The sequence below is a fragment of the Podarcis vaucheri genome, assembly GCF_965113315.1.
Source record: "Podarcis vaucheri genome assembly, chromosome: 6".
NCBI lineage: Eukaryota > Metazoa > Chordata > Lepidosauria > Squamata > Lacertidae > Podarcis > Podarcis vaucheri.
The window spans coordinates 39,997,828-40,021,949 of NC_138764.1; the positions used below are offsets into that span (position 1 = coordinate 39,997,828).

General features: G+C 41.3%; 1 protein-coding gene across 6 annotated transcripts in view; it reads right to left on the reverse strand.

The window, feature by feature from the left end:
* Positions 1-22,883, reverse strand: part of NEXN (nexilin F-actin binding protein) — a 34,453-nt gene extending 11,570 nt beyond the window's left edge. For 2 of the 6 annotated variants that reach the window (XM_082227536.1, XM_082227540.1), the window contains exons 1-5: positions 21,810-21,942; positions 11,747-11,832; positions 10,765-10,956; positions 10,471-10,546; positions 3,357-3,505 (exon numbers count right to left, since the gene is read on the reverse strand). In XM_082227536.1, coding sequence (XP_082083662.1) covers positions 3,357-3,505; positions 10,471-10,546; positions 10,765-10,956; positions 11,747-11,773 — 444 coding nt within the window. In that variant the 5' untranslated portion in view covers positions 11,774-11,832; positions 21,810-21,942. Of the gene's footprint in view, positions 1-3,356; positions 3,506-10,470; positions 10,547-10,764; positions 10,957-11,746; positions 11,833-21,809; positions 21,964-22,769 lie in introns of those variants that run through there. The other 4 variants (XM_082227535.1, XM_082227537.1, XM_082227539.1 and 1 more) reach the window with 4 other exon arrangements.
* Positions 22,884-24,122: the final 1,239 nt, after the last annotated feature.

Below are 24,122 nucleotides of genomic sequence, written 5' to 3' on the forward strand. Positions count from 1 at the left end.
CCAGCAGGCCCCAGGAGACCTGGAGTAGATGGCTGGTGTAGGGTTGGTAACGGGTGAACTGAGCTGAAGCATGTTCACTGGAAAAGCACAGTCTCCCTGTCCCTGTGATCTGGAAAGCCTTTAAAATCCTTGCTACTGCAGCAGGGATATCCTGCATTCACCTATGCACAGAACAGCGCACTTAATTTGTATCTTTCTCCACAGCCTAACATGCTTACTGGGTTGAGATTTTCCCCTGGAGAACAATGTCTGGCCAAGGCCTTAATTTATGTGGCGATTCCTTCACACAACCCTATTTTGTGCTCATTTATGGATACGTAGGTCCTTCAGCTATGAGCCACATGTAAAGTTTTGCATATATCCCTTTAAAAATACTAAAATGTGATCAGAGTGGATCAAGCTCTTGCTTCCTGGTTAATGTCTGGGAATGAGATTGGGTTAGTACTGGGGGGAAAGGCAGGATATACCGGTAATTATAAATATAATTACAACAATAACAATTAAAGGTAAAGGTAAAGGACCCCTGAGGGTTAAGTCCAGTTGCGAATGACTCTGGGGTTGTGGTGCTCATCTTGCCTTACTGGCCGAGGGAGCCAACGTTTGTCTGCAGACAGTTTTTCCGGGTCATGTGGCCAGCATGACTAAGCCGCTTCTGACGAAACCAGAGCAGCGCACGGTAGCTTTCCTGAATTTCACACACTGTATTCATTTGATAGGGTGTGGAGTACATTGTTACTTAAGGGTGCCTATAACATCTAGTGTGAATATCTAATGTGTAAAACCACCCTTTACATACTATTTCCCACACTACACATGCATTCTCTGCTTAAATTAAATATTTGGCAACCACTATTGCCACAGTCATGCTTCACCTTTCATTTTGATACTGAGAATACCGGAATTTCTGGCAGGCTGAAGGTGGCTTAGTTACTGTCTACAGCAACAATGAATGTTTGTTGCATTGTAAACAAGAGAAAGAACTCTAAAAGGGCACCTTTCCGGTGATCAAAGTTATGGGTAAATTTAAATGCTACAGTGCCTGTGTGGAGGTCACCCAAAAGCCCGTGTCAACATTCAACACAACGCACAGCATGCAGGGGCGAATCTAGGCTTTATTTTACCCGGGTCAAAGACCCAGTTTGGCACTCCTCACGTGTATTTGCATACACACACATACATACACAGGCAGGTAACCTCAATAGCACCCCAATGGAGGCTTCACCTGGGGCAAAAAGCCTGGCTAGCCACCCCGCTGCAGCTACGGCTCTGCAGCATGTAAAGCTAACATCTTGCCTCTGCTGTCATGTGTAGTATCTGTACTTCTGGAACTGCCAGCTCCACAGAAGTATAAAGGTGAAGCATGGGAACACTGCATGGGTTTTCTGGCAGCTTCTGACCATAATGTTTAAAGCAGCTCTTAGGAGTAAAGCTGCAAAGGAATGCTTTAAAGAAAGCATGGCTGCACAAATTATCCTGTTTGCAAGAAGCTTTCAGTAGCACAGTAGACAAGTTAACCGAAGCAGCTATTTGGGCCCTTGGGGCAAAAAATCCCCAACCTTCCTCAATGCTGTAAAGGGTGGCTTTGAGGTGGCAGATGAAGCTGATGGACTACATGGAACTGGCGGAAATGACTGGCAGAATTTGAGACCAGGGAGAAGAGTCGGTGGAAGAAGATTGGAAAAAAATTAAAGTATATTTACAGAAACATTGCAAAATTAATGAATGTTAGAAGGATGCTGGAATGAAGTTATATGGCTTTAGCAGGAATGTAATAAAGAATTAAGTAAAAGTTGATTGATAATGGACCAAAAAGAAAAATGTAAGGTTAGACCGTTAAGATAAATTATAGAACAAAAATTGAGAAAGATGGAAAGAATTTGCGGAAACAATTAATTGAATTAGAATACAAAAAGGGAGGTGTGAGGAGGTCGATGAAACAAGTAAATGAAAGGTAAAGATATGGAATACTGGATGTATGTGGTTTTTTTAATGTTATTGTTCTTTTTTACTGTATTGTATTCCCCCCCCTTCTTATGTTATTCTCTTTATGTATTGTAATGTAATGTTTGTCTTGTTAAATTTTTTGTTGTTTTCTCTCTTTTTTTGTAATTCTTAAACTTCTAATAAATACCTTTAAAAAAAATAAAAATAAAGGGTGGCTTTGAGGAACACTGGGACTTCTAATGGTATTTACTTTCTAGTTGTGAGCAATGGCTTTTAGTACAAGATATGGACAACAGCCATGTCCCAAAATTAGTGTTAGATCACAAGCGTCTTAATTGCTTCTGTACATTTCATCCCATGAAATGAACAAATCATTTTTCATACAAAATACCGGCCTCAGAACTGCTTTTGAACTGATTGATTGTCAATTTCAAAATACAAAAACACTTCAATAAGTAATACAGATCCTTTTCAGATACTCTGAGTGCAATTCACCTTATAACATACCATACTGTTCTCCCTCCGTATGCAAATAGAAGAGCATTTTATTTCTTAGCTTATTCAAACCAGTAAAAAACTGCCTTACATAACCTTTTCTCTATTTCTCTCCTTGTTCAAATATCAGAAAACATATATTTCAACATCTTGCGACATGTTGCATCTTATAAACCTGAGAGGCATATGAGCATTACTGGCAAATTGACTTGATTAGTGTGGTTGTACCGGCACAGCACAGGACATTTTTCTACTGATAGCAACCAGTCATTCATACATATACACACATTTGGAAATTAAAGCATGGGACACCTGATCCTAGCACCCAATTCTCATAAAGAAAATGGCGCTTTAATACTGAATGCCAAGAATGCAGGCAACACACCAAATATCACCCTCCCCAAGGAAGAATGTGGCTATGTTGCATTCACAAATGGCTACGGAATTGATATTCAGTGTCAGTACAGTAGGTAAGAGACTTTATAACTTGCCCTGGCTTTACCCATTTTCTGCAGAGAGGACCAAGAACAGTCAAGCCAGGTTCACTTAGTCTCTTAACATTCAAACGCAACTCTTCCATTTTGTAAATAACCATTTGCTGCTGCGGCCAAATTGTATTTTCAGCAATTTAAAACATCAGAACATTGTATCTCCTTCATTGCGGAATATGACACTCTGTGACTATGTAGGCAAAAAACCAAAATGTTTCAAACGCCCAACATAATTGAATGGAAGAATACATAGTTATAGTAAATAAAATACTGATGTGGTAGAAAAAAACTCCATATACTACCTGATGCTTCAAATACACTTTGTCTTGGAAGTAAGAAGTGGAAGACTACTGTTTATAATTTAAATGGCTAGGGTTTTTTTATTTTAACATTTGAATGGGATATTGTAAATTACTATAAGCCTACCTCTTGTGCTTTCTTTGCTAGTTCTCTCTGAATTTTCCTTTTCTCTATCATGTCTTGTTCAATCCTCCGCTTCCTTTCCTCTTCCATTCTTTTCCTTTCTTCCTCCTGCCTCTGCTTTTCCATTTCTGCAAACTTCCCTTTGACAGTCCCTATGAAAAACAAAAGGGAAAAACGAACAGCTCAGTTTATCACCTGACTATCCATCATTCGTAAAACACTAGCTTTCATTAGCATAAATATATTTGTTTGGAAATGCGAAGGAGGAGGTAGCAAGTTGAACTGAAGCATAGTCTGGAGCTTGGATAGGGAGCTTGCAGCTTGTGGGGGGACATGCTACTGCCCTTGCCTAATTTTCATGTGGTCAAGAGATGGGATGGCGACTTCCGGAGGCGGCGCGAAGCAAGTAATGGCGGTCCTCTTTGCGCTGCGAAGAGGGGCTCCGCAGGAAAGGGTCGTTCGCTGCGGCAAAGCGACGACCCACTAAGAAAAACCACGAGCAGAGTGAGCTCGTGGCCGTGGGATCCGGCGGGCACCAAGAGCGACCCCCGAAACGAAGAAGGGACCCCGTAAGGGGTTCCGGAAGCGCGGAGGGGAAGCGGTGCTGTGGATTCATCGCTCTTTCTGCGGGAGTGAAGCCGCGCGGCTGTTACTGATGAGCGCCGACCTTTCTTCCTTCTACATTGGATTACAAATCAACTACTCGTGAGTAAGACTTACTCGAAATTGGATTACAAATTTATGAATTCAGCTGAAAGCGGGAGACGAGAAAAAGGAAGTCCGTCTCCCGACGATGCTTAGTGATCAAAGGCAAAGATCTGACAAGCTGGAAGCAGCACAGAGAGGTTTTAAAGTGAGAGACATCATACGTCTAGAGAAGTCGGAAATTGAAGGAGGCAAGTTACTCTTATTTTCTTGTTATTTTTTGTACCTTATTTGGGGACTTTCTCCTCTGCTAGACCTTTAAAAACTTTAAAGACTTTAAAACCCCCAGTCTCCGGACTTGCAGCGGGACAAAAGGCTACTTTGCGGATACATTTACAACCTGAAATGGATATTTAGAGGCATTACTGTTGGATACAATTAAACAACTGTACCTTGCACCTTTTAAGAAACTTGTGGCAACATTGTGAGAGCTCTGCCAGAGGGAAAAGGTCTTTTCCAAGGATTATTGTTAATTTACTTAACTGAAGGAACTTTAATGGCGACTGAAACTTTGTTTCTTCTTTCCTGAACTGTAACATCACTCCCTCTAGTGGAGTTTGGGATTTACAACTTTCTGGGAACCAACTTTGCTTTGTCTCTCTGTGGTTTGGTTGTTTACTCCAAGGCCTGTCTTTCTCATGAAACTTTTGACAGTTTGACCTTGAATCCTAAGACAGGTGTGGAATGAGTGACAGAGTGAAAACAAGAGCTGCGTCGAAGGCAGGGAAAGGCAAACTGACACAAACAACCCTGTTTTCTCAGGGACGTAGATCTTCGGTCCCTGCTGTTTTACAGACTGCACCCTCGCCAACAACTCCAGCTGAAGAAGCTGAACAATTAACAGGCGAGGATATGGCATCTGGAGGATCTAACACTTTGCTAGAGGAAATGCTACAACAATTCGCAATTTTGAATAAAAAAGTGGATGATCAAACTGCAAAAATTGACTTAGCCACATCCTCAATTACCAAACTTTCAGAACAGGTGGCTAAACACTCACAAGATATTGGTAATCTAAACGACGTAACATCTGAAAATCGAAAATTGGCGGAGGCTGCGATTGGGAAAGCAGAGGCTGCAGCCAAAGGAGTGGAGGAACTGAAAGGAGAGGTAAGGCCGCTCCACAAACATATTACGGACCAGCAGGCCTACCTGTCTTTGGTGGAATTGCGAAACAGGGAAAATAATTTGAGATTACGCTCTATCCCAGAGATTGAGAAAGAGGATCTGACTGGTTTCTTAACGGCAGAATTTTCCAAATTCTGGGGTATAAATCAAGATACAGACTTCAAAATAACGACTGCATTTAGATTGGGAAGAGTTGCCGGGAAGGACAGGCCTAGAGACTGTTTGATTATTTTAAGGACTAAACAGGAGAGAGACAAGCTACTTGATTTACATTTCAACAAAGCACTTGTGATCCAGGACAGAAGAGCACAAATTTACAAGGATATTCCTAAACAATTACTGGATCTAAGAGCTAACTATACGGATCTAGCTGGACTTTTGAGAGGTAACGGAATACCTTACAGGTGGGAGTTTCCACAAGGTCTTTCGTTTAAATACAAAGGAAAGAAGATAAAAATCAAAACGAAAGAGGATAGCCAGAAGTTTCTACACGATCACGGAGAAGACTTACAGAAAGGAGCGGCAGCTATTTGGCCACCACCAGAGTTAGGAAAAGAGTTACCACCCTCGGATTCGGACAAAAAAGAAGATACCCAACAAGAGTAACAACAGATTGACACAAGATGTCTCTGCAGCTGTATAGTTGGAACATTAATGGCGCGAATTCCCCTGAAGAACGCAAAAGGATCTTCCATATTTTAAAGAAAGAGAATTTGGATATAATTTGTTTGCAAGAAACACATGTGACCAGGCTACACAGGAAAGTGTTAACAAATAAAAGATTAGGCCAAGAATTTATCTCATCAGACAGAGTAAAGAAGAGAGGCGTGGTGATTTACGCCAAAGCGAATCTTTCACCAAAATTTTTGTTTAAAGATGAACAAGGAAGAATCCTGGCTATTGAAATTTCGACCCAAGGAGAAAAAGTTTTGATATTGGGAATTTATGCACCAAATGAGGGGAAATCAGAATTTTATAAGAAGCTGCATGAGACATTATTGGACTATCTGGACTATTCTAACATCATTATGATGGGAGATATGAATGGGGTTGTCTCTACTTTGATGGATAAGTCACAGAATCAGAACTTGACTAAAGATGGAAGACTACCAAAAACTTTCTTTGAACTAACTGACAATATGGATTTAATCGATCTATGGAGGACGAGAAACCCCCTAGGTAAAGAAGGAACTTTCTTTTCTGAAGCCCACCTGTCATGGACAAGAATCGACCAAATTTGGACAACTAGAGGGCTGGCACCTAAGACTACAAAAATAGAAATCTGCCCAAAGACTTGCTCCGACCATAACGCTTTGAAAATGGAAATGAGATTTACTACTGCCGATTCCTTCAGATGGAAAATGAATGACAACCTGCTAAGAGATCAAGAGATTGTAAAGAAGGCCCAAAAAGCTTTAAAGGACTATTTTGAAATCAACTTAAATACCTCGGTGGAAAAAAGAACAATCTGGGACGCGAGTAAAGCTGTTATGAGAGGGTTTCTGATACAACAGAATACGATTAAGAAAAAACTCTGGAATGGTAAAAAAGACAAGATATTGGAGAAGATAAGAGACGGTGAGAAAAAATTAAGATTGAATCCAAAATCAAAAGAGACTCTAAGAGAAATTAAATTCCACCAGTCACAATATGCGCAACTGATCAACCAAGAAGTGGAATGGAGAATTAAACAAATGAAACAAAGATCATTTGAGTCGGCAAATAAATGTGGGAAACTGCTAGCTTGGCAGTTGAAAAAGAGACAAAAATTAAATTATGTTACCAATCTAGAAGTTGAAGGAAAGAACATCCAGAAACCCGGAGAAATTAGAAAGTGCTTCCAGAAATATTTCAAAAAATTATACACACAAGGATCCGAGGATGTAGCCGAGATAGAACAATTTTTGAAAGAAAATGGCCTTCCAGAACTATCTCAAGAGAAGAGATCAATCTTGAATTGCAAAATAACACAACAGGAAATTGAGGATGCCATTCAGAATATGCAGTTGGGCAAATCTCCAGGACCGGATGGACTCACCTCCAAGTATTATAGGACGTTAAAAGACTATTTGATACAACCACTAGAGGAGGTTTGCAACCAGATTATGGGGGGAGGGAAGGCACCAGATACGTGGAAAGAAGCATTCATCACACTGATACCTAAAGTGGAAACTGAAAAGACTCAACTTAAGAACTACCGCCCCATCTCACTCCTAAACGTGGATTACAAAATATTTGCGGATGTTTTGGCTAACAGATTTAAAAAAGTATTAAATGAAGTAATCCATAAGGACCAAGCAGGCTTTCTCCCAGGTAGACATTTGTTTGACAACACCAGGAATATTATTGATATTCTGGAACTTTTACAAACAAATATTAACACCAAAGCAGTGCTAATTTTTATTGATGCGGAGAAGGCCTTTGACAATATTTCTTGGAAATTTATGAAGAAAAACTTGGAAGGGATGGGAGTGGGAAGGGGGTTTGAGAATGGAATAGAGGCAATCTATTCTGAACAAAAAGCTAAGTTGATAGTGAACAATGTGGTGACAGAAGAACTTCATATTGAAAAAGGAACACGCCAGGGGTGCCCCCTATCCCCTTTATTGTTTATTTCGGTCCTGGAGGTTTTGCTGAACATGATAAGGGAGGATCGGCAGGTACAAGGAATATGGGTCGGAGCGAAACAATATAAACTGAAAGCATTTGCAGATGATCTGGTTTTAACACTACAGGAGCCAGAACCCAGTACAAAAAGAGTTTTGGATCTGATCCAGAAATTTGGTCGGGTGGCGGGTTTTAAGCTGAACAAGCAAAAAACTAAGGTGTTAGGGAAAAATCTGACGGCTATGGAAACAGAAGGGTTTCAGAAAGAGACAGAACTAAACATTGTTAAAAAAGTGAAATACCTGGGGGTGAACTTGTCTTCTAAGAATTTGAATTTATTTAAAGACAATTATGAGAAATGTTGGCTAGAAGTTAAAAAAGATTTAGAAATTTGGTCAAGACTGAAATTATCCTTGTTAGGCCGAATTGCAGCTATAAAGATGAACGTTTTGCCAAAGATGTTGTTTTTGTTTCAGGCCCTGCAGATTGTGGACAGAGTGGAATGCTTTGGAAAGTGGCAGAAGGATATTTCTAGGTTTGTCTGGCAGGGCAAAAAGCCCCGAATAAAGTTCAAAATATTAACTGATGCAAAAGAGAGAGGGGGGTTTGCCCTGCCGGACTTAAGGTTATATTATGAAGCGGCGGCCTTCTGCTGGATGAAAGATTGGATTTTACTAGAAAACACTGATGTCCTAGATCTGGAAGGCTTTAACAATTCGTTAGGTTGGCATGCGTATTTGTGGTATGACAAGGGTAAATCATATGGAATGTTTAAAAACCATATTGTCAGAAAAGCAATATATATGGTCTGGAAAAAATATAAAGACTTATTGGAGAGTAAAACTCCGAGGTGGATTTCACCAATAGAGGCCAAAGCTCGGAAAACAACCAATATGGAGGCATACTGGCCGAAATATTGGGAAATAATAGAAAATATTGGAGGTAATTGGAGACTGCAGAGCTTTGAAAAACTAAAGGATAAGGTGCAAAATTGGCTGCATTATGCCCAAATTAATGAGGTTTTTAAGTTAGACAAAAAAACAGGTTTCCAGGTGGAAAAATCGAAACTTGAGACAGAATTGCTTGAACCAAAGACCAAGTTATTATCGAGAATGTATAACTTGCTGCTTAAATGGAACACTCAGGATGAGACAGTTAAATCAGCAATGATAAAATGGGCCCAGGACATTGGTTATAATATTATGTCTGAAGACTGGGAAAGGTTATGGACCACCGGTATGAAATTTACTGCATGTAATGCTTTGAAAGAAAACATTATGAAGATGGTATACAGGTGGTACATGACCCCGGTTAAGCTAGCTAAGATTTACCATTTGTCCGATAACAAATGTTGGAAATGCAAGGAAGCTGAGGGGACATTCTTTCACCTCTGGTGGACTTGCCCAAGACTGAAGGCCTTCTGGGAAATGATCTACAATGAGTTAAAAAAGGTGTTTAAGTACACCTTTCCCAAGAAACCAGAGGCCTTCCTTCTGGGCATTGTCGGCCAGAAGGTGTTTAAAAAGGATAGAACCTTTTTTATGTACGCTACAACAGCAGCAAGAATTCTTATCGCCAAGCATTGGAAGACCCAAGATTTGCCCACACTGGAGGACTGGCACTCGCAGTTGATGAACTACATGGAACTAGCCGAGATGACTGCAAGGATCCGGGACTTGGGAGAAGAAGCAATGGAGGAGGACTGGAAAAAATTTAAAGACTATTTGCAAAAGTATTATAAGTTATATGAAACATAAGATGTCGTATGATTGGGAACTTAGCTCCAGTAATGAAACTTGAATATTTAAGAAATTTGATAAGATTTATGAAAGAACCAAGATTTAAATGGGTAAAAACGATATTATGGTATATTTTTAGAGCATATGGTGACCAAGAGATTTAAATCTAAATTGCAATTGAAAATATAAAGAAATACACGAAATAAGGGTATAATTTGCTGATAAATTTATTGTTAAGAATGCATTGTGCGGGGGACGGGGGAAGCCCAATGGAAATTTGAAATAAGTCATTGAAGTGGTCGTGTTTCTTTTCTTTTTTATTTCCTTTCTTCTTGTCTTTTCTTTTTATTCTTTGATTGTTCTGTTATTTCTGTAAAAAATGTAATAAAAATTATTATAAAAAAAAAAAGAGATGGGATGGCACACAGAAAGCGTATTATACAGCCATGTGGTGCTGTATGGCTCCTGAATGGCTTCCACCATGGGTCAATTGCCCTTCATAGGAAAAGTTAATCCATCGCTGCTCTGGAGCATAGGCAGCACCACAGTGCACCTTGCTTTTGTAGATTTATCTAAGAGATAGAATGCAGAGCAACACACCTCCTAAGGAAGGAGGCAGGAATGTGTTGACTGGGGGCTTAATGGAGTTCCTCAAGGCCGTAGACCATAGAAAGCTTTAGAGATGATCGCCAGCATTTTTTTATTGGTCCTGGAAGGAAGCATGAAGACAGCCAATGCAGTTGGTCAGATACATTCTTTGTGCCCTCCTATCCCTGTCAGGAGGCAAGCCACAGCATTCTGTACTAACCACAGCTGCCGAACTTCTTAAAAGTTGGCAGCCCCACAGAATGTTGCAGTAATCAACACGAGCTGTTACCAAAGAATAGGTGACGGAGGTCCAATCTCTTGCAAAATAGACTTTAACTCTTAATTCTTACCTGTTAGTTTTGGAACATAAGCTTTCTCAACTTTAGACTTTTCTTCCTCATCATCGGAAGCAAGTAGTTCTATCATCTGAAATAATGAATAAGAAACATCAATTTTCACTTCTTCTTTTTTAAAGGATTTAAAACGTAAATAAATCTAGAGGGTTTATGCAAAGTTATAAAATATTTTATATAGCTGGATCAAAGTATATTTATTTGTACTGCAGTGTAGAAGTTGGTAAGTTATTTTTAAAAGCTTGAAAGGAAATAAAAGTAACAGAAATGAATTTTTGCAAAGGAATTGACCTCCTGCTTCCGCCTGTTCCATTCTCTTTCTCTAACATACTGTTCTTTTCTTCTTTGCTTCTCATCTCTAGATCGCCTTTGATTTCTTTCTTCCCTTGCTTTCTGCATGGCTTCAAATTTATCCTTTACATCACCCTTTCGAAGTTTGGGCACATAGGACTTTGGGACAGGTTTAGACGAAGAAAGCAGAATCTTTGTGAAGACAGGGAGAAGGCAAAGACAAGAGAAAGATGGTAGAAGCAGATGAAGAGAAATTGCATGGAATATTAGACAGAATGTGAGACTTTTGAAGAGACAGGCAATAAATTGGAACCTGAGCTGAATTTACAATGTTTATTTTTAAAGAGAAAAACAGACTCACTCTTTTGCACAGGTATAGGAATCTCTCATGAAGTTGTTTTTGTATTAAACCTAAACTTAAAGCTTCCAATAACAGATGGATCACAGTCATGTCTAGAAATACTTGTTATTAAAAAAACAACACAATTGCTAATTGAACCAGACTTTTTGCCTCTCTTTACTTTTCAATTTATTGTAATGCCACAGAACAACTTCACAGTTTGACAATTATACTGTTTTAAACTGAAATACTCTACAATTTTTGCTTTAGGATTACATACACACACACACGATTCTTGGGCTAGAAGTCAGATGTACATCTTAGGGACAGTTTGTGCGACAAATGGAAATCCTATCAAATGTGACTTCCCCATTCATTCAGTAGCTGTAGATGATGATCTGTGCATGCCTTTTTCCCTTGTGCATGTGAACTCACACAGTTTTCTGGACAGAGTGAAAATATGCAGAGCCCTAAGATGTGTGCATTCCCTGAAAACCATTCCGTCACCCTACAGGTGGCCACTTCACATGCCGAGAATCAAGGATCTAAGACTCTTGGTTATATTATATTGTTTAATTTAGGCTACTATAATAAAGCCAGAGTTTATTGTTTGTACTTCCCCCTTCATACCACCATACATACCTCTGTCTTCTGTGCAACGTCATTCATGGCTACTTTCTGTGACCTAGCAGCAGCAGTGTGCAAAAATTGATGTGTCCAGGCTTTACCTTTGTAAGGAAAAAAAGAGATATGACCTCACTTGGTTGATATATATAAAAACATTACTAAGGAGTGTGGTGGTGGTTCTCTCTCTCTCTCTCCCTCTCTCTCCTTCTCCCTCTCTAAGTACTCAAGAACCAAGTCCCTGCAGTATCTATCCCAGTAGAGCATAAAGTGGGTTCCTTGAGTCCGCTGCCTCCCAGTAAATTCAAACTGTGTATTTGCATTTCCAGTGAGGTTGGAAGCCTGTAAACATGTCTTATAAAGGCCTCATATCCACATAGAAGTGTTATTCTGTTTATATCACAGCTTTCCTCCAAGGAAAACAAGGTATCATGCATGGTACATTTCCCTATTTTAGCCTCACAACAAACCTGCTATGTAAGTTACGCTGAGAGATAGGAAGTAGCCTTGGCCTGTTCAGTCCTGTTCAAACCTTCTAACCACTAAACCACATTAGCTCTTGAACGAACCACACATATGCAGATGAGCTCAATCTCAGATTCTTCTAATATTTCCCCCATTCCTTCTTCTAGCCCATTATATCACCACAGTAAAACTTGCATCCTAATTAAGCCTTCACATAAATTGTTAAGAGGGGAAATGCAAAGAGATTGGTTGTCTGCAAAAGCTTCAAAGAAGCCTAATATCTGCTATAAGGGACCAAGCTAATGGCCTCTGATTCCCACATTCTTGTAGTTGAAATTACTTCCCTGGCTTGAATGAAGTAATCTTGCCTTGGGAGAGTCACTTGCTAGCAGATGTGGAGTGTTAGCACATGGTGGCTTGTATGTATTTATCATTTCACTTACTAAGAAGCTAAATCCAGACAAGAGAGAGACACTTTTGGACAGGAATAAGGTGTACAGCCTGTTCTGGGCAGGGTTGGACTTCCTGCAACAGCCTGTTTTCAATCTGGATCCAGCCCAAGTTCTAAATGGCTAGATTGCAACAGTTGCCAAGGAACGCTTTTTACCAGTTTTGCCTTATGCACACATGGGAGGAGAAACCAGACTAGCATTTCCTGCTCCAGATTAGGCTGTTATGGTGTGGTCTACATGGGGCTGCCCATGAAACCAGACTAGCATTTCATGCTCCAGATTAGGCTGTTATGGTGTGGTCTACATGGGGCTGCCCATGAAGACCATCCAGAAAATGCAGCTGGTCCAAAATACAGGTGACAATGTGAGATACAAGCTGCTTGAGAAGATAATAGTGGGTAGGGATAGAAGGAGTTTTCTTGGCAGGGATACTGGAGTGGCTTGCCGGTTTCTGCTCCAGGTGGATCACTTTTTGTCAAAACTCTCCACTATGACCTGATCATCTTGGGTGCCCTGCTCGGCATAGTTCATAGCTTCTCTGAGTTATTCAAGCCCCTTCGCCACAGCAAGGCAGTGATCCATGAAGGGCGAGTCCCATGGACTGCAAGAAGATCAAACCTATCCATTCTTAAGGAAATCAGCCCTGAGTGCTCACTGGAAGGACAGATCCTGAAGCTGAGACTCCAATACTTTGGCCACCTCATGAGAAGAGAAGACTTCCTGGAAAAGACCCTGATGTTGGGAAAGATGGAGGGCACGAGGAGAAGGGGACGACAAAGGACAAGATGGTTGGATAGTGTTGTCGAAGCTACCAGCATGAGTTTGACCAAACTGCGGGAGACAGTAGAAGACAGGAGTGCCTGGCGTGCTCTGGTCCATGGGGTCACTAAGAGTCGGACATGACTAAACGACTAAACAACAACAGGGATAGAAGGAGTTAAACTCCCTTCATCTTTCCCCCACTCTATTGCCACCCCCCAAAGTTGTTTATCCATTAGGAAACTATTCATTGGATTTTAAATAATGCATATTTATACATATGCAGTTTGCTTCTCATAAAGGGACAGAGGTTTGAAGGCAGGTACACAGGCAGGCACCCCCTTAATCCAACCCTATGTAGAAAACAAGTTTTTCCAACCCTCTCTTGCTTCCTAGGCCAAGGTAAGTGACCACAGTTTTATGCCAGTAATATATAGAAACAGCTTTATATGGGCTGCAGCCAGAGTACTATGGAGAGCATACTCCATCAAAACCCATTTTAGAAGAAAATTGGGGGTAAGGACTAGCGTTCCAATTGCACTGTCATGGCAACCATAAAAAGTCAAGAAGCAATGTTTATGGCATTTAAGCACTATTATTTTGTTAACATCATTACCCATTGGAAAAGGGGCACATGATGAGTGCCACTTTTAAACAGATAAGTAGCCAGGAGTCAGAATTTAAGAAGTGCCACATGCGAGCTGTTGCATTGTTTTACTATTCAAAGTTATCATTGGTTCTCTATTCGCACTGTCTCCAAATATATCTTTTCTATACAACAGAAACATTTTGAACATTTATCTCTTTTATGAAAATTCTACAGCACATACTTCTTTTTATATGTTTTGCTGGAATAACCTCTACACCATTTTCTGGCCATGCAGCTCAAGTATTCAACATGCTTCTGAATGTGCATACATGAGCAGGCTGTGCATGTAAGGTGCTGACAGCCATTTCTATGATAGCAACTTTGCTTTTAAATAATAGCTGGAAAAAGCTCTATTCACAAAACTCTTTCTATGCTTTCATGTACCCACATGCATAATTACATACAGGAATTTATAGTTCACATGAAGTACATCAAGACAGCTTACAACTGATATGATAAAATCAGCCCATAAATATGTATCAAACAATTTAAAATGTGGGGGAAATGTATAGATACTTATTGGTTAAAAAGATAAATTCATACTGTGAAGGCCTGTCCAAATAGTACATGCCTGAAAAGGCAGGGGCAATTTGACAGTATTGATAACCTCTTCAGTATAGGAGATGGTAGATTCACCGGACATTAATACTGTAATTTGATTTATGAAGAGTCTATTATTTGATCCAACATTTCATATTTGTCATGTATGTGTTACATAGGTGACAAATAGATGTAGGATCTTCTGGCTGCTAAAAAGACTTATGGCAGCTCAATAAGCTAATGGAGCTATCATTTACTTTCTTCCTGCTAGCTGCTCTACAATAGCAGAAGGTCTCTCAGCAGCTGAGGCTGCTCTTGCCCCTCTGCCAGGCTCAGTAAGGTTAATACTTAGAAATTCTAAGTCATGGGTAGGCAAACTAAGGCCTGGGGGCCGGATCCGGCCCAATCGCCTTCTAAATCTGGCCCGCGGACGGTCCGGGAATCAGCGTGTTTTTACATGAGTAGAATGTGCCCTTTTATTTAAAATGCATCTCTGGGTTATTTGTGGGGCATAGGAATTCGTTCATTTTTTCCCCTTCAAAATATAGTCCGGACCCCCACAAGGTCTGATGGACAGTGGACCAGCCCCCTGCTGAGTAAGTTTGCTGACCCCTGTTCTAAGTGATGAGAGGACAGCCGGCAAAACTTCCCCTTACAGAACAGGTGTGCTGATGTAATTCCTGTATGTACAAGTAGAGGGACAGAGGCAACACTGATACAATTGCTGCTGTTGGGTGCTAGTTGGGTGCCCTTGCATGGATGTGTTTTCATGCACATAAACATATCATTGGGCTAATGCAGTTGATTGTAAAAAATAATAATCAGGGCTATATACTTCTTGCTGAAGATTTTGACAGTCAAAACAATTTGCTAAAAAAGGAAAATAAAAACATAACATTCTGCATGTGTGCACATGGAGGATATAACCAAATATATATTTTTTTTTTAATCATAAACTTAATCATAAGCTACTTTTCTGCACAGTCTTTAAAGAGTAAGAGACTAGGTGCTCTGACATTTGCAAAATGCATGCCTTGGGTGCCCTCCTTCTCTTGATTTACCATTTTAACCCTTCTTGTGGGTTGTTCCTCAAGCTATAGCTTGCATAGTACCTCAAGATGCAGTCAAATGGTCATCCTCTAGGAAGTAATGTTAACTTGAAGCCTATTGCAACAGTTCAATAGCACACTAATAACAGAAATAGATCCTCACAGAAAGGATCGACATGCAAAACAAAATGTACCAGTATTCTTGTTTCAACACAAGTGAGAACAAGCACTTCTGGCAAATAATATTGCCCGAACACCTGGCAACATGTGCAGATATAACAAGACCTGAATTACAAGTTTGTAAAAAAAAAGGCAAGGATAGTTACTTAATTAGGAACCCTACCCCATTTCCTCATTTCTTTCTTTCACCTTTCAAAATCACTTTATTCTTAAAGCACATTGAAGTTCAGCCTGCTGGCTCTTTTTAAATCTCTCTCTCTCTCTCTCTCTCTCTCTCTCTCTCTCTCTCACACACACACACACACACACACACATATATTCAGGCAAGCCACACTCTGTTGACCAGAGTAAAAAGTTGTAATCCTCCACAATTCAGGAGTAGCTCATGTCTAATCCACAGCCAAGCTACAGAATGTTGTTGATCTTATGTAGGAATAGGGATGGGATCAAAATATATGGGGGGGGGGATATTCTCTAGAGCAGGGACATCCAACTCCCAATAGACTGCAATTTACTTACAGTATAAAAAAACTGGCAGTGATCTACCCATTGTCGTTAAATAGACCAAAGTTGTTGAGCTTTTTTGGGAAAGGCAAAGTTGTTGAGCTTTTTAGGAAACCACAGTTGTTGTTTTTCCCCTTCTTGGGGGGAGGGGGGAGATCACTGAGGAGCCAAAGATCTACCAGGATCTACTAGTAGATCACAATCTATGTGTTGGAAATGCCTGCTCTAGAACAAAGGCCTTGGACACCAGGTATTATCTTCAAGCCATAAATAGGGCAGATCCATTTGAACCAACGAGAAAATGGCATTTTAGACAAACACTCAAAGATACATCTAAGAAGAAAAGCACCAGACAGGATAGACTAGGGAGTTACTGAGCATTACTGACATTTTGTTGATGGGGAACCTGTTGGAATCCAGTCCCCAGCCAGCATTGCTAATGATCAAGGATGCTGGAAGATTTAATCCAGCAACATCTGGAGGACCGCATGTTCCTGATCCTTGCATTATACCATGCAAGGCTGTAGAAATAGAGCTTATGTTAGCAAGTGGACAGAGTTGTCTCAAAATCATTAATTCCCCATCACTCCACCAGTCTGGTCACTTTGTTTTTAAGCTTGTTAGCTGCTTTATACAATTCCCATGTGATCTCTTGAACTTTTCAAAGGCTTCACAGAGCTTAATTTTATATTCAACATTACATTTCTCATTGAGTTTTACTTTATTTCAGGGTTTAGGTTGTGGTAGTTGTCCAGTCATTATACGTATGTCTACTTTTTAAAAAATAAAGAAAAAAAGTCCTTAACAGCATGTCCTGGACAATAGCTGCCAGTTTCCATTTCACTGCAAACTTGCAGCACATAAATTAGAAAAAGGAGCACATTTTTCCAAAACATCTTCCTTGATCTTGTTAACTGAATTACTTTTTCCACATATGTGGAAGTCATCACACATACACCACATCATCTTACCCCTTTTTATTTTCCCATCAGAATCTACAAACAGTGATGCTGCATTATTTTATGATGGCCAGAAGAGGAGGCTGCACAAAGGACAAAAATGCTCATCCACTGCTACCAGTAAAACCGCAAACACAGAAAACAATGAAACCAGCTTCATTGCCTAGCATATGAATGAAATATGAATGTGCAAAGCCTAGCAGTTTTCATTCCAGTAGTGATTTGCAGATGTCAAGTTAACCAATAGTTGCCACCATTGGGATCAAAGGATAATTCTCAGGATACCAACAATTCAGAACAGGCGTCAGAAACAATGTGCTCCAAGGTATTGAAGAACAACATTAACTTCCTCGGCACCCCCACCCCAAATTTCTAGGTCACTTTATAACATTTTTGGAAACACCACTTCGTATCTGCTTTGAATAGTCCTATTAAAAAATAAATCTTAGGCTAGGATTCAAGGAGCTGCTTGGGTCATACAAGAGAGTTTCTGCAGTCAAAATAATGTTCTACTCTCTCTGTTTTGCCTTTGAACTCTGCATCATAATAAAAAAGCTGGTTGCTTTCATTCCCTTCAGTTTCAAAAGCAGTATACCATATGACATGGGGGCACTGCTTTCTTAAAAATAAAATAAAAAGTACAAGCAGTCCTATACAGCAGCTGTCCAAAGGTCTCCAGTTCCCTTAAATGATGCTAGCCATTTTTCCTTGTTGCCCCTTATTCTTGGAATGCAACTACTAGTCTTGATTTCCTTTTCCATCCCTCCTCAAAACTTGGATTTCAGATTACCACCCTAGTCCTGGTGCCTTATTGCAGTTAAACCAGAATACATTCAATTTAAACATTCACATAACAACTGCAAATAAACTGTTATAATAAACTATTTTACCTTCTTCAAAACAGGATTGCTCTTGGTCAAAACTATCTGGAGGGGATTGACTGGGTCAGTTCATGTGGTCATGGATTCTTCTTTGTGTGAAGATGCTGGGAGCTATAGCATATCTGTTCCTTAAGAAGCCCTGTTTGGATTCATGAGACTAACAACTATCACCTAGTCACTGATATCCCCTTTTAGGGACAAGGTGTCTGAGAAGATGGTGGCTTGTTTCATCCATGTTCAGGGCTGGTTGGAACTGAAACAACTCTTGGTCCTCTGATGGTGTATGGAGAGAGATAGGGAGAACAAAACCTGCTGATTCTCCTGGATCTCTCCAAGGTTTTTGATGCTATCAATCATGGTATCTTGCTGGATCGATTCTGTGTAATGGGAGTTGCAGACATGCTGATATGATGACATAATTCCTACTTCCTGAGTCATTTTTAGAAAGTAACATTGGGGGACTTCTGCTTGGGCCCCAACAGCTGTGCTGTGAAGTCCTGCAAGGTGTTATTCATCGTGACTCCCATGCTCTTCAACATGTGGATGAAACTGCTAAGTAAGGTCATCAGAAGATTTGGAGTGAGCTGTCATCAGTGTATCATTGAAACACAGTTCTGTTTGTCATCTGAGTCATGTGAGGCTACGTAGGTGCTGGACTGGTGCCTGGGTTTGGTAATGGGCTCAATGAAGGTCAATAAACCAAGACTGAATCCTGACAAGACGGATGTACTGCAGGTAGATGGTTCCCATGTTTAGGAAGTGAGTATGCAGTCTGTTCTGGACGAGGTCTTTGGGGAGTCCTGGATCTAGCATTGCCACTTGAGGGCCAGCTAACCTTGATGACATGGAGGTGAAGATACAGCGGTACCTTGGGTTACATACGCTTCAGGTTACATACGCTTCAGGTTACAGATTCCACTAACCCAGAAATAGTGCTTCAGGTTAAGAACTTTGCTTCAGGATGAGAACAGAAATTGTGCTCCGGTGGCGCGGCAAAAGCAGGAGGCCCCATTAGCTAAGGTAGTGCCTCAGGTTAAGAACAGTTTCAGGTTAAGTACGGACCTCCAGAACGAATTAAGTACTTAATCCGAGGTACCACTGTACACTGAAACATTTTGTTGCAGGTTCCCTTATGTGGTTGAGCACTTATCAGTGTGGAAGTGAAATGGGGAAGCCAAAAATAAGGTAATGGCTTCTACATACTTGGAAGATATTCTAGGTACGCATAAATACACATTAAATTAATTAAAATTTAATTAAAATAAAATGGCATTTTCCTTTAAATCCCAAAACTGCCTATCAGGAACCTGTAAGTGTATAAGATGTTGATTACAGTTGGACTTCCACAGAAACCAGATATCAGGCAGGCTACATGAGGGAGAGTCATAGCTCAGTGGCAGAACATGTTATTTATGTGCAAAAGATCTCAAATTCAATCCTCAAGGTCTCTAGGTAGAGCTGGGAGAAAACCCTGTCTGAAACCCTGGAAAACCATCTCTAGACAGCATGGACAGTACTGAAATACAGTGTAGATGTTTTAGACCACTGTTTCCATCAGTCCCAGACAAAACAGCCAATAGTGGCAGGGCCGTTCCACCCAAGAGGCAAGATGAGGCAACTGCCTCAGGTGGCAGGATCCACATGGGCATCAGATCCTGATGTAGATCTTTATTCCTTCCTTGTTCTTGATGTAGCTTTTAATTCACTCCTTTTCATGCCAATTTGTGATTCGCCTCTGATGTCAAAATGTCTCAGGTGAACCCTAGATGATGGGAATTGTAGTCCAAAACATCTAGAGGGCAGCTGGTTGGAAAAGGCTACTTTAGTAGGTTCATTGCAGAGGTCAGATCTGATTGTGCACTTTGCCATTCACATAATAATACTGACCATTACTTGCAGATATATACATTTAGGGTTTTACAGAGAAACTGCTCCAGTTGGGCTGGCATTCACACAGACCTCCTTGCGATAAAATACCACCAGAGCTTTGAGAAGTGTCACAATGAAAAATAGGTTTCATTTAGTAAAATAGATCAGCTACATGATGATATAAAATAAAAGGCAACCACGCTTGCTCCCCCACCTCATTTAATAGAACATATGGTTGAAGATATCTTGGCACACAAAACTAAATGAATATTTCTGTTTAGCACCACATCTAGTATATTTTTTTAATGCAACTACAAAAAATATTTCTGAAAGCAGTCTGTTAAGCATTCATAAAGGTGCATACACTCGTAGCACACCCCTCTTATTCAAAAACTCTTAAATTCAAAATATTCTACCTAAAATCAGCTGATATTTTATCCACAAACCTCACACCCCTGATTCACTTGTAAAAGATATACTGTATCTCCTAAACAAGAAGCTTTGAGCTTTCTAGTTTAGATTTCCTTTGGTTCCACTGACCAATTAACCTTTTGCCTTTCCATTTATGATTATATCTTTCTCTGTACATTTCAGCACGGAATAAGGCTATGCAGTGGATACAAGCAGCTAAAACACTTGAAACTTTGAGGAGCAACTTTTAATGAATTATGAAGATTATCAGTGTCACCCAGACCAGCTTCCTCACATCTCATAAGCACAAAGCAAGGCGAAATCACTACTACAAGATGAACAAATGACAAGAGCAAGAAAGGTTTGCTGAGCCGGGTTTAGAGATCACCCACCCACTTATCTGGCGACACTATCGCTGCTGCCTCTGCCACCACCCCCTTGCTCTAATATTAGCTCAGCACCTTATTCCTAGTTGTCATCTCCTTAGCCACTGATCAGTTCCACACCTTTCAGCAAAAGGTTTCTGACCTCTGGAAAGCAGAAAAGGCACCTGCATTAATCCAAGATGTTCTCTCCAGGACTTAGTTCAACTCCCTTCCACAACCCACCCCTCGCCCTGGGAAAGTTGCATTCAATTGTCATTCCAGTAAAAAAAAAAAAAAGGGAGAGCTGTTGGCTCTGGATTTTGAGCGTTGCGAGTTTTGTTTCAGAATAGAAGAGGGCCCTCGTTGGAAATGGATTTATTAGTCACACAAGCAACAGCCTCCTTCTTCAGGGCTGTAAATGCACAACAAGCCCGACCAACTCAGAAGCTGCAAAGGGACCCACAGCGAAGCCCCCAGAATGTTCTTCCAAATAAAACCCGTTTCTAGTCTAGACAAGAATGTGCGCCAACTGTTGCTCTTCGGACGTCAAGGGAAACTAAAGCCCTGCGACGGGTGGGTGTGGGGGGGGGGAGCGAGAGAAGCACGACAGAGAAATTCGACCGTCTGAGGAGACATGAAACAGATCGCGCTGACTGGTGGAGAGCAGAAGGGGTAGAAAAAGGAATTTTCACTGTGCCAAAAAAAATAAAAATTAAAAATCCATGGGGGACGGAGAGGGCTTGCTAGAGAGGGCCTCCCTCTCTCCTGTCACAGGAAGACCGAATTAAGGACAAAGTACAAGTCAAGCTGGACAAGGTCAAGCCAAAGGGAACCTGAGGCTGGCTCTTGTTCGTAGAGGGAGAGAGCTCTCCCTCGCGACCGTCCCCCCTGGGGCTCCCTCGCCTCATTGCGCGCCAAAACGCCCGCCTCTCAGGCCGACCTTCGCGCCAAAACAAAACCAAACACTCTCTCGTGCCCCCGAAGGCAGCTTCCCGTACCTGAGAGCCCCCTGCGCGCTTCGCTCTGCGTCTCCAGATAATCCCAGCGGCTGGGTGGGCGGGAGGGAAGCTGGGAAGCTGCTCTGCTTCTGCTGCTGCTGCTGCTGCTACCGTCTGCTGGTGGTGCTGCTGCTGCTGCTGTTGTTGCCGCCGCCGCCGCGCGCCCCTTGGCTGCGGCTTCAGCAGCGCCGGGCTCTGCAAGTTTCCATAAAAGTCCCGGTGCGCAGCCCGCTCCCGCATTCCAAGCGAGCCCCGGCCCGGCTGCAGCTGTCCCGACGCAGCACACGCGCGCCCTGGCCGCCCCCTCCTCCTCCTCCTCCTCTCTCAGCGCCCTGGCCGCGCCGCCTGGGCCCCTCTCTCTGGCCCAGCCGGGTTATTTTAGGCTGGAAGCTATAAATACACCCAGGGACTCGGGGAAACGGGAGAATTCCCCCGGCCGTCCTGGAGGGGTGGGGGGCTCTGGCAAAATGAAAAGCGAGGGTAATGGAGATGAGGGGGAGAGACCAGGCTATCATTCCGAGCCGGCGCTCATTCTGCGCTGCAAAAGTGTCCTTGAGCAGGTGCAGAGTGCATTTCCTCCAAGGGCTGGTTGCTCCGGAATAAAATATTGGGAGGGGGCAGGTAAGTCCCAACCCGCACAATCGATCACACGACACGACACCACACACACTATTTGAAAGGAAATGCCCATCGATTTTTTTTTGGGGGGGGGGGGAGGTCTTCTGCTGAGGTCCAACATGGAAAACTCGTTTATTCTCCAAAAACACAGACCCAATTAACTCTCAGCTTCTACCATGTCCTATATACTAGACTCCGTAGGGTCACCACCATCCTTCAACAAAGATGTCCACGTAAACAGGCATCCCCCCCCAAAAAAAATCCAGTGTGTCATTCAAACAGATCAGTTAGATCTAAAAGGCATTCATGTAGTCAGTACTTAGCAGTTAGAAAAATACTTACTATCAAGACTTGAAAATGTATTTTTCCCCTTCTCCCTTCAGCACACAAGTCCAGTTGATGGCAGTACTTTAGGGCAGTGGATCAACTCCTGACAAGCTTCACTTTTGTATATTAGAAAAAATCTGTTCTGACTCTGAGATCCTGGTGGCTTTTTTATAGCTCTAAACTGACTGAGAGCAAGTAACTAATAATAGTAACTTACCAGATAATTGTAGCAGCCTGAAGTCCACTCAGTACCCTATCTATATGGGTGATAGCCAGCATTACTCATACTCAGAGTAGACCCACTGAAATAAATGTGGGTTTCTTTTCAATGGGTCTTTATGACTAAAGTATTTGTGTGTTCTGAATATTTTGCTAGTGTTCAGAATATAGGATCAGCCCACTATAAACATCAGCATTTATTTATTTTTTGTTAAATTTGAATGTCATGCTTCATCTGAATAACACAGAGTGGTTCACAGCATAAAAATACAAAATTAAAACACAAAATTTGTAATAAAACAAAAGCAAAACAAACCAATAAACCCCTCCTCCCACAGGCACATTTTAAATCCTTTCACACTTGCAAAGATGCAATTGTTGAAATTAATGCTTAAACATCCAGAACCAGTTACTTCTGCTCCTGAATTACTTTGCAGAGTAGATGGCAGCAGAGAGATTTGATTGCTTTTTTTCCCTGTACACATAATGGGACTCTGCTATTCTTTCCCCTCCTTTCCATTCTGTTTTTCTCACACAAGACACTACACTGGAGGCAGCTCTGAATATCTCATTCTATAGAAATAAAGAGGAATTTTATTTACTTATTTGTTCAATAATATGTGATTTCTTGAGAATGCAAGGTGGACAAAAATAGTCAATATTCTTCCAGTTACTATGTGGACAGGGCGAAACAGAAGGTTAAAAGCATAACTCCAGACTGCAGTGAAAACTACTAAACTGTAGTGGGGCACATCCAAGACTCTTGCTCCTTTATCTGTATGAAAAGAGGAGGAGGAATCTTCTGTGTGTTGCATTACTGATTGTGGCATTTAACCCTGATTCCACTGCATATTCCACACTTCTAACCAATTCCCAGCTGAGAGATGCTGACTGAACAGCAACAGTGCCATAAATGTGCTATACTTGAAACGAACAACCTCCACTTCCCTTTCCTGCTTCAAGCTGACTTTGACCCATCTTCCTCTCCATCGACCTCAACTTCCACGAGTTCTATTTTCTCCTTGGTTCTTTGCTTTCTCCTTCTTTCCCTTGTCCCTCCCTTCCTCCCCCCTTATCTTTTGTTTAGACTACAGTAACCCTGCAACTTAACAAGGGGAGCTACATTCTGGGGATTGCGCTTGAAGCCAA